General features: G+C 29.1%; 1 protein-coding gene across 5 annotated transcripts; it reads left to right on the plus strand.

Annotated features, from left to right (window-relative positions):
• Positions 6896-11441, plus strand: LOC109343764 (probable receptor-like protein kinase At1g80640). 5 transcript variants are annotated; one of them, XM_019582226.1, is made up of 10 exons: positions 6896-7212; positions 7512-7688; positions 7831-8081; positions 8165-8309; positions 8402-8465; positions 8927-9023; positions 9154-9256; positions 10135-10253; positions 10343-10432; positions 10974-11441. In XM_019582226.1, the coding sequence occupies exons 1-10, from the start codon at positions 7080-7082 to the stop codon at positions 11148-11150; spliced, it is 1356 nt and encodes a 451-aa protein (XP_019437771.1). In that variant the 5' UTR covers positions 6896-7079; the 3' UTR covers positions 11151-11441. The 5 variants fall into 5 exon arrangements, with proteins under 5 accessions (XP_019437771.1, XP_019437773.1, XP_019437770.1 ...); XM_019582228.1 differs by having other exon boundaries at positions 7524-7688; XM_019582225.1 differs by having other exon boundaries at positions 6896-7209; positions 7509-7688.

The following is an 11703-nucleotide window of genomic DNA, read 5'->3' on the forward strand; positions in this document are numbered from 1 at the left end:
GAAGGGAGGGATATTATGTTTTGTTATGTGGCGGTGAATATATGGAAGATAAATGAAGGGTTGAGTTTATTATAATTCATAATCTTCCTAAACCTATAACAAGTGTGGACTTAGGCTACATCATAATAGGGAAATAATAGATTTTGTTTCTTAACAGATAATTTATATTGAAATATTTTGTAAAAAAAATTGTAGCCTTATCATATTATTTCAAGGTGGTTGCATGTTAATCTAAAACTTAATTTGTGACAAGATATTAATGGATGGAAGGAGAAGGTTTTTGGTGATAGGATCTAGGCGTTGTCATTGTGGGGGGTTTATAGAAGTTTAAGATTATAAATTTAAATATGAATTAAATATTGATCAAATTTAAATATGAATTAAATATTGATCAAATTTAAATATGAGTTAAATATTGGCCAAACTTAAATATAAGTTAAATTTTGGTCAAACTTGAATATGAGTTAGTCTAACAAAATTATTATTATAAGTAAAAGTTATTACAAATGATAAGATGATAAACTCAAATAATAATTAACAAGATAAAATTAAAATAAAACTAACTTATTATTCTTTATATAATCTAAATATATTTAAGAGAATCTTGCTTCTCTCCCACTCTCTTAGTCCTCTTCTATTCTCATTATTAGTTACTAGTGTGTACAAGCACGAAAGTGCCTGCCGGTCAATATTACATGGTATTACGTATTCAATTTGTATATATTTTATTTTTAGAATTAGAATGTATTTGTTATAATTTTTATGTATTTATGATAATGTTCAATTTAATATGAAAGATATAGTTAATTAATATGTTGATGATGTTTATTTATGATTATATGACCTTTTTGTAAAAATTAAATAATGTGAAGGGCAAAATAGGAAATAGAAATTACACCATGGTGGAAGTTATATCATGTTTTGCCTTTATATATAGTATAGATATACATTTATTTATACTTTTATACTACATATAAAGGCAAAACATAATATAATTATCATCATGTATGAGCTTTCAATTATTTATTTTGTCTTTAATATTTTTTAATTTATACAAAAAAAATCATATAATCTAAGGTGGTACCATTAATATAATAATTGTTTATCTCACTTTAAAGTAGACATTATAATAAATACAAACAAATTATAAATAAACTATACACTACAAAAGATATTATAATTTTCTAAAATAAAGTATATAAAAATGAATTTAATATTAAAAAATAAGAATATAGATTGGTAGATATGATATACCTATTGACACTCTAGTGAAGTATAAAGTCAATATGTATGTAATTCATATTTTTGTTTAACAATGTTAGTATAGTTTTGTAACATCTGAATATATTTACATATAGGATAAAATATTAAAAAGTTTAATTTTCATGAGTTATAGATACTAGGAAAAACTATGTACCTTACAAATATTGTTTTTTGTCTGTATGGTAAAGGAATATTTTTCATTATACAAAAAAAATATTTTACTTTTTTCACTAATAAAAAATGATTGTTATATAAATTGATAAGTTTTGGAAGATCAAATATGTTCAATCTTCTTCTCAGCAAATGTTCCGCCAATCCAATTCACTATCACTCCCACCCTCCATATCTTTTCATTAATAACAATTACTTTTATTTATATGGACAGAAAACAAATTGTGAGGATAATTTAAAATGCAAGGAGAAGACTAATTATATTTAATCATAATTAACTATTTAAAAACGTAATTCAAACGAGTGATGAATGATTAATAATTATGTATAAATTTTTATACTTACAGTCCATATTTATTATCCCATTCTAAAAACAATCAAACCAACACATTGTCAATCTATGAAAAACACTTCATCTTAATAGAAAACAGACACTATGTACTTGAATAAAGGATTCATATTTATTCTAGTTTTTTTTTTTACCAATAATGGACAATTATATTTGTAGGAAGAAAACTAAGCAAATGTATTGTATAACAATGCCCAGTGGAGGTGGGTTGATCCTATATATTTTTACGAGTCTTTCTATCATCCAATCCAAACAAATTTGTATACCAATCAATGAAAGTATTAGTAAGCACTTCACTTTAATTCATTTGATGTCATGTTTATATGACAAATCATTTGTTTGTCTTAGGAAAAAATAACAAATAGTATAACTTGTCATTTGTAGCCTAATAAAAACATTCTTATTTCATATTTCTAGATGAGAGTGTCATATATTCCTCCTTTAATGCTCAGTGGTATCATAAACACACTTTCTGCATCCTAGAGAAGAAGCATCTTAGATTGACATATAGTATAACTTGGAAGGTGTATTTGATTATATGGGATTTATCCTATTTTCCCTTATGGATACTTCTCTTTCATGCAAAAAAATGATTGAATAATAAAAATTGAGTATAAAGACTAAAGAGTAATGAACTGTAATTAGATTGATTTTTTGGTCGAGATGGTATCATACTATCATGATTACTATTGGAACTATCAATTTTAAATCACCATCCACCAAAAATTAGCACATGTGAGGGTTGCATAACAATTTCGTCCTCTAATTTTTTTTTTAATTTTATTTATTAACACATTCTAAATTTACTAATAGTCTAATATGAAAGTGATGTCATTAAACTTACAAGAGTAACAACACAACAATACATGACAACTAACATCAATAACTAGATGAAATCGCCATCAAAATAAATTGATTGATAAAAATGACAAATATATTTAAGAGTTAATATAACAATAATTATATACAAAAACTAAAGTTAGACAATAATAATATCATCATTGAGATTAAAACATAATGCACGAGTTAAAAAATTTCACTGTTGCTAATTAGAAATTATTTTTATGTAATGATTATTTTTACCAACAACTAAACTTCAAAATTTAAAGAATAACTAATAAGAAAAATTGTTGATAATAATTATTTGCAAAAGATATAAACTTATAGTTTTTATTAAGTTCTCAAATGCTAATATTATTGAAAAATAAAACAATAGTATTATATATATGTATAGCTCAATTTGTATAATCAATCCTACATCTTCCATATAGATATTAAAATTTGTAATTTAATATAAAAATAAAAAATGAGTGAGGGTGGACAATGATTCGTCTTTGAGAGGAAGAGTGCAAGGCAAGATTCCTTTCGGCGACTTCATGCCTCCTCTGCCATTCAGATTCCCACTAAATTCCGCAATTTTCGAAGCCCTATCACAATTATTATTATTTCATTATCGATATGGACCATACTTAATTTTTTTGAGTTTAAAATCTATGCGTTGATAATGTAAAGTTTTTTATATTATCAGTATATCATTTAATTTATCATTGATTTGTATTATTTTTGTTTCAGAATCAATGGTAGTTAATAAATCAACGGTGGATGATTGACTGACAATGTAAAAATATTTACACTGTCAGTGTATACATATTAAATCCAATTTTTTTGTACTATTGGGAATATTTTATTATATTTTTTGGTAAATAGTTAATTTCTTTTGGGTTTCATAGTTGTCTATTTTAATAAGTATCACTTTCAGGAATTGAATCATTGACCTTGAAGATCAAATAAATCCTTACCCAACTTGACTCAAAACTTGTTTGTTGGACCATACATAGTTAATTATGAGTATTACACAATTTCAATTTCATTTACTAATTATTGCATGATGAATCAGCTTAATCAGAGCTGATAAGTGGGATTCAATGAAAATACAATTATATTAACAGTTGTGAATCCATACTAATGTAGAGTTTAAAATATTAGCGTAAAAATAACTTTTATCTACTATTTAATTTAGTAAGTTACATTTTCAAAGGTTTATTTCTCTTTAAATATAAGTTGTTTTATAATATATTGATAGTATTAAATAACTCATACAAGTTATACCTATAATAATTACTTTATATTTATTACTCCTTTTATTTCAATAAGATCTGTACTTTCTCCATAATAATGTATGAACTAGTAATTTTGGAATGTTTATATACTTTTTGACAAGCTATAAAGTAATAACTATTTTTGCAATTTTTTGATCTATTGTTAACTAGGTGAATGTGACTTATAATTAGAGATGAAAACAATAATATATAGTGAGGTTAGTAATAAATTATTTGAAGAATGGATTTTAATAACCATAAAAACGATTACATTTTGTATAGAATTTGAGAGTGAAAAGACATTCACTAATTTGGTAGGAGTGAAAAAGGTTGCAGAAATTATAGATTTCTATAGTGATCACTGATTAGGAACATTTGTTGAATTTAAGGAATCATTTATTTCATTGTCATAATATAATTATGTAGAATGAAATTTCTTTTCCTCAATTTCCCCACAATTAAAAGGGCACGAAAATAGGAGCCCCGTGACTTGTTTAGCGGCATATGGGAATTTTGTGTTTTAGTAAAATGTTTTAAAAATGTGTTTAAACATGGTATCTCTTATTTAAAGGGGAAATTATTGAATAGAGGAAAGTTTTGGTTTGACTTAGTGTCCCATCATCAAAACAATTTTGACACATAACAAAAAACACTTTCCATTTCCATATACTTTATCGTTGTTCCTTTCTATTTTGTTATCATTTTGTTTGTTGAGTAAAGAACTAATATTTTTTAGGTGTATATTTACCTCTCCTAACAAGTTGCTCATAAGAATTAAATCACTGTCCTTTTAATCTTTTTTATGATTTAACAAAGTCATATACCATTAGACTAACGCCTTGTAAAATTTTGTATCGAAATTTTGAGAATGGATGTGAGTGACTCGATAAGACAAGGTGTGTAGAATAAGAATGGTTTATGAAGACAAGATACTCTATTTTTGCTTTGGGCTTTGAGGTTTAGCACACTCACTCTTAAACATTCTTTGATTGCTTTGGTTTAATTTAAGGATTTAATATGTATACATTGATAGTGTAAGTGTTATCTTACACTGTCAGCAAATTCTCATCATTTATATGTTAGTTAGAATTGACTATCAAATAAAAATATTGCAAATTAGTGATAAATAATATATTATCAGTATAAAAAATTTTACATTGTCAGTGCATAGATTTTAAACTCGTAATTTAACTCACCACTTGTCTCATCAATTCTTGGATATTGAGCAGTTTGAAGTGGAAACTACTGCATGCCGCACTCATCATGTCCATGTTCTGATTAAGCCCATATTCGATTTTCGGGCCTTAATTTCTCACACACCCCTATGGCCGGCCCAATTCTGATTATCAGAATATTCCAATATATAACAAAAGAAATCATTATAAGAGAAAAGGATATTAGTATTACTAGGGAAGAGGATATGCAAAAGGATATTAGTATTCCTAGCTACTTATTGAATGATAATACCCAAAATAAAATGTTATGTATTTTTTAGCATAATTATTTTATCACTTTTGGTACATAATTCTTACATTAGAAAGGAATAAGCAAAATGAGAAGCAAGAAACATATAGGTAGACTTAATATTTTAAATTTTTGTTCCAATTTAAGTTTTGACCGAATCCATTATTAAATTTTCCTTAACCACTGTTCTTCTATGCAAGGCTCAGCAGTAACATTTTTTAAATTTAGTTAGAATGTAAATCACAATTTTTTAGGAATACAACTTTTCTCAAGTATTAAAGAGTCTAATACTAAAATATGGTGATAATTTTTTTATTATTTTAATTTTTTATTGAAAAATCACTTAAAATTATAACCACTATTTTTTTTTTCCATGTATCACAATATCTCAAATATTGAATTCTCCAGTACTATATATGATTCATCCATTTTTAGGTAGGATTATTAGTGTTTTGTGTTGTGTTAATATAGAATTGTGACATTTATGGTATGATTGCAACTAATATCACTTTCTGGCACATTTGTATAAATCACTTAATTAAGTGTGTATTAAATAAATTTATATATCTATGATGCAACCTTTTTGAAGGAAAAAAGGAGGAGACGCCTCATTTTTACAACCATCACGTGATTCTATAGTATATCCACATACGAGGTAAGGTGTCTTGCATGTAACATTTTTCTTAAAAGTCTACCTATTTCTTCTCAAGGTGCATCATATTTTTAACAAGAAGGAAAATAAATGTTAATGTTTGCACCAACTTACAAAGGCACAATTTTAAACAATGGTTTCATAATGGTTTTAAAAACTCCCAAAAATAACCTTGATGCTTCTTTCAAATGTGGATATTCTCCATGGATGAGTTATAATTATAGTTGTGTTATAGTTTCAATGACTCTGAAAACCTTATCAAGTCAACTTTTGTAGTCGTTACACATATAGGTTTAAAGAATTTAGATCTTTTATACTATATTCCTATATCCAACCCAATAATACCTATAAGAATATGACACATTTGTATTAATTAAAAATTAAGATAAATTTTAAATTTAACATTATACATTTTAACTAGTTTGAGATAATGAGATAGAATAATTTTGGCACATCTCTTCTGGTTTAAAACTTTTGACATAAGTGCACATGTTTATCAACATTTTAAATTGCAGTTACATTTATGTTGTCTCTATCACAATTGTGGGAAAATGGTTTCACCCACAAGTACTACCTCAACTTGGTTGTGAATACTCCTAAAACTATAATATGACATGGTACAATTTAAAACAAACAATGATCCGCTCCATTATTCCATTATATATAAAAGAATAAAAATGACTTACTACATTAATTTTTCATTTGTTTCTTGTAGTACTCATCTCTCCATTAATTGTAAATAATCGTTACTCATTCAAAACACTAAGGCCCCCACCCTGAATATTAAATTCCTCTTGCTGTCCCCACTTGCAGAGAAAGCCATAGAAGATAAGGACAGTAGTAAGTAGTACCCCAAAGAAACAACCCCTAAATTAAAATACTGAAAAAGTGTGCTTAAAAGAAGATTCAAACCATAACAAAAAAGACTACTTTTTTGAAAACCCAAAAAGCAGTTCAAGCCTTCAAGATCTACAACACAATTCACAGTCTCTGCTTGTGCCTGTGTTGCTTTTGAGGCTTTACCTGCACAACCTTCACTTCCTCATATATCTTTCTGAGGAACATAGAAGAAACACTGAAAATGAAACTTCTTCTTATAGTTTTCATTCTTCACCAACTTATCCGGGTTCTAGTAGCTGCAGACCCTCCTGTTTCTTCACCTCAACCTGCACACATTACTACACTTTCTACCTCCATGCCTGCCTTTTCCCCTGGTACTCATCATTCAACTCTTTTCGAGTTCCGACCCAGTGTTTTAAACTGCGGTTGCGCTTACATTTAGTTTATCGTGATTATGTAAGCATAATTGTGGTCATGATACGAGTGCGAATACAATAATAAAAATGATCATAATGATATGACATTAATTGCTGTTGCAGACTTTGGTTTAAAACCTTGATTATCTTTTCTTTGTTATTTTGTTCTGTTTACTATCTCTACAGCTACATGTTTGATTCATTTCAAATTTCCAATGATTTGATTCTCATTATTATATACTCTTCATGTTGCTCGGGTATTCATGTAGGGGTAGAAGACAAACACAAACACTCACACAAGAAATTGGTAATAGCTCTTGTTGTAGTTAGCACTGCACTTGCAGCACTCGTTTTGAGTTTGTTATGCTTTTGGATTTATCAACATACCAAGCACCCTTCAAAATCCAATAAGAAGAAAAATGCCCAAAGATCAGGTATTTATTTTGTAGTATTGAATTTCTCTAATTCATGATTTTCCTTCAATCTTTTGGCTTTTAACTAAGTTCAATATTGGATTGTGTTATTAAAGATTCTATTTTTAAGTTTTCCTTTGTTCTGTTTTTTTTGAATAACAAGATGCAGAGAAAGGGGTAGCTGCAGCACCATCTTTGAGTAAATTCAGTTCTGTGAAGTTGGTTGGTATGAAAGGTTCTGTTCCAATAATTGATTATAAGCAAATAGCAAAAGACACCAATAATTTCAAGGAAAGTAATATCTTGGGCGAGGGTGGTTTTGGATGTGTTTACAAGGCTTGTTTGGATGATAACTTGGATGTTGCTGTCAAGAAACTGCACTGTGAAACTCAAATTGCTGAGAGAGAATTTGAGGTAATGCTTCCTACTGCTTCATTCATTTGATGATTCTTTGATTTTTGAATAATTGTTTTCTTTCTCTAGTATTGAATTATTAGATGATTTTGCAGAATGAGGTGGACTTGTTAAGTAAAATTCAGCATCCAAATATAATTTCTTTGCTGGGTTGTAGCATTGATGGGAACACAAGGTTTATTGTGTATGAGTTGATGCAAAATGGATCCTTGGAAGCTCAGTTACATGGTAAAAAATATTTAATTTACATATTTAGGAGACACTACCTTACAAATTATACTATTCTAATTTTTCTGCAAAATTTGTTTATGTTGTTGAAGGACCTTCTCATGGCTCAGCATTGACTTGGCACATGAGGATGAAGATTGCTCTTGACACAGCAAGGTGACCCTCTTCAATAGTGTTTTAGTCTTTTTTTCTGAGTGAATGTTCAAATTAGTCTCAAGGGATACATACACCATTGGTTATATTAGTGGATAAGTGATGGAGAATATTATTCATAAGATTCTTGAATGCATATTCCAGATAGTATTTACCTTAATTCAAACAAGACTAATGTAAGGGAAGTTGATAAAAGTTTCACCATCAAAGGATAGATATGAGTTAAAGCTAAATCTTTTAGGCTCTATTTGCGAGTTAGTTTTTAGAGGGGGAGGAAAAGGAGGGCTTGAGAGCCATATCATAAGTATATTTCCTAGCTCCGAAGCCTTTTCCTTCTGTCCATTGCCCGACAATAACCTACTCGCAAACAAACCTTTAAGAATTAATCTAAACTTTTACTGTTTTATTGTGCTTTGTTAATATTACATTTGACATGATATTCACAACTGGTTAATGTTGTCCAGGGGATTAGAATATCTGCATGAACATTGTTATCCTCCAGTGATACACAGAGATATGAAATCTTCTAATATTCTTTTAGATGCAAAATTCAATGCCAAGGTAAAAAAACTAAGTTGGAACTGCTATAAAAGCTATTATCTTCTATTATGTATTGTTATCACCATTCATTGTATTCACCAAAGCCTCATTTTTTCATGCACCCACATAATAATTGGTGGTGGAATATCAGCTTTCTGATTTTGGTCTTGCCATAATTGATGGGTCCCAAAGCAAGAAGAACATCAAACTTTCAGGCACATTGGGATACGTAGCACCAGAGTATCTTTTAGATGGTATGCCAACTAAACTTATTATCATTCATATGCATTGGTCTGACACATTGTTATGTGTTTAATGTATTGTTAAGCTTTCAGCAAACCAGATCTAAGATATTGATTCTTTAGGACCCTAGTTGAATCCAATCAACATCATTAGTTTGAAACATATTACCTGTGCATCTTGGGCATATACCTGCCCAATTGACATAACATGTTATCTAATCAATTTAATATGGATATGCTGTGACTTACACGTTACAATCTCATTTATATAATGCATAGTTTGCTCCAGCTAATCACAAACTAATATCTGCAATGTTTTCAAAGAATAAATAAAAAATAGGTTTATGTGTAATTTTCATCACTAGGGATGGGAAGTACTGTTATCACACTTAGTTTTAAGGATAAAAATATCATTGCAAGTATACGTAAAAGGATATAATCATATAACTGTCGTATTGTTTTGTTTTTTGCTTTGTTTTGCACAACACTGTCTGACTCAATTTTCATCCTTGACTTTTGTTTGTGCACTAAATTCGTCTCCAACCTTTTTTGAGGTTTTGATCCTCAAACTTTTTTGTTTAAGCTAAGTCCATCCATCAAGTTTTTGTCCAAAAACTAACCGATATTTTTAATCTTATCGGAACAAATTATGGAGTAAAGCAAAAATTAAAAGGGAAAAAAGTGCATTAAGAAAAAATGAAACTAGTAGATAATTTGATATAGGTGCTGATATCTGTCATTGAGATATATGTTCTCCAATGTTTTTTAGAACATGGATAATTTACCTGGATCCATCATTGTAGAGCATAACAATATAAAAATGGTCATGTGCAAAATGCATGTATAACAAAAACTTTATTGAGGAGAATGCAATTGAATTATTTTGACAGGTGAATTAACTGATAAAAGTGATGTGTATGCTTTTGGGGTGGTGCTACTTGAGCTCCTATTAGGAAGAAAGCCTGTGGAAAAAGTGGCACCAGCTCAATGCCAATCTATTGTCACATGGGTAAGGGGTTATTTTTTATCCCATGAAATCAAATTTAATTGTGTTGCATCCCAAAATATGAAATATGAAACAAGTGTTAATCATTTCAGGCCATACCACAGCTCACAGATAGATCCAAGCTTCCAAACATTGTGGATCCAGTGATTAGGAATACAATGGATCCCAAGCACTTATACCAGGTTTGTGAACCTTGGAGTCAATACTCAAGCATATATCCTAGCTATATACATCTAATCTAATGTTATATGCACAATTAGAATTTGACATCTTGTTGAATTGGTTTGTCAAAATAACATTGTCCATAACCATTTTCACTCTTTTATAAGGCTAGACATGGTTAATGTTACAATAGAGTTATGTAATTTATTTGGCACATGTTGCCTAAAATACCATCATTTAATTAGGAAATACTTTTCATAATTAAGAAAGAGAAATAAAAGATGAAAAAGATAATGTAATAAACAAAGGTATAGTTGAAAAAATTTATAATTGAATCTCGTGTTTCTAAAACATAAATTTGAAACAAAATGAAAATGCTAACATTTTGTGTTATAAAGATCTAAGTTCTTAGGAAATTGTCCATAATAGGTGTATGTAGAACAAGTTCCTTAATAAAAACACATTGGCTTCATTTTGGTTGATGTTGTGTTTCTAGTACTAGGTTCCTTGTGGAATCAAGTATGCACTGTCTTTTCTTTATTAAACTTAATACTTTTGCAGGTTGCTGCTGTAGCTGTGCTGTGTGTGCAACCTGAACCAAGTTACAGGCCATTGATCACAGATGTTCTCCACTCTCTTGTCCCTCTTGTTACCACTGAGCTTGGAGGAACACTCAGAGTTTCACAAGTGCCTAAACATGTCTCCTCTGCTGACCCACCTTTGAATACCAGTCATTAATGTTTGGTTATCAATTTGACAAAGCTGCATAATTTTACCAAGACATAGCTTGTGATTGCAAGTCTATATTACAAGCTACCTGATAATTCTGCTCCAAAATATGTAAACATTTTCATATGGAAAGAAGGTTGGCCTTCATTTGGGAAGAGGGGAAGCATTGGATTGTTAATAACTTATGTATAGAGAATTGAGTTTGTGGAACAATGAAATCTCATTTTGTCTTCTCTTCCCTATTTTGGGTGTATGAAAATAAGAAAATGAAGCAAATATATTACAGCTAACTTTTTGGAATCCGTCCTCTGATGTTGGATGATTTGTAATTTTGTATGACTTTGTGAGCAGAGAAGTCTTAGTCTCAGAGATCATTTTGAGATCTCTATTCACTTTATTAAATCAAGAGTAGTTAAATTTTTATTTGTTTAAGAGAAATTATCTCTGAGGAACTGCATTTTAAAGGAGTTCCCACCTCCCACATGGTGAATTGTGAAGAGAAGAAAGTATGAGTTTAACAAATTCATTTTAGAAAGCAGCATTTATGATCCATGTGATTTTT

The sequence above is a fragment of the Lupinus angustifolius genome, chromosome LG03, assembly GCF_001865875.1.
Source record: "Lupinus angustifolius cultivar Tanjil chromosome LG03, LupAngTanjil_v1.0, whole genome shotgun sequence".
NCBI lineage: Eukaryota > Viridiplantae > Streptophyta > Magnoliopsida > Fabales > Fabaceae > Lupinus > Lupinus angustifolius.

What these genes read in the sequence shown, in the direction of transcription:
- LOC109343764 (XM_019582226.1), top strand. Translation starts at nt 7,080, where the DNA reads ATGAAACTTCTTCTTATAGTTTTCATTCTTCACCAACTTATCCGGGTT. An exon ending in ATGCAAAATTCAATGCCAAG is followed by an intron (nt 9,024 to 9,153) that starts GTAAAAAAACTA and finishes GTGGAATATCAG; the next exon opens with CTTTCTGATTTTGGTCTTGC. An exon ending in ATCCCAAGCACTTATACCAG is followed by an intron (nt 10,433 to 10,973) that starts GTTTGTGAACCT and finishes ATACTTTTGCAG; the next exon opens with GTTGCTGCTGTAGCTGTGCT.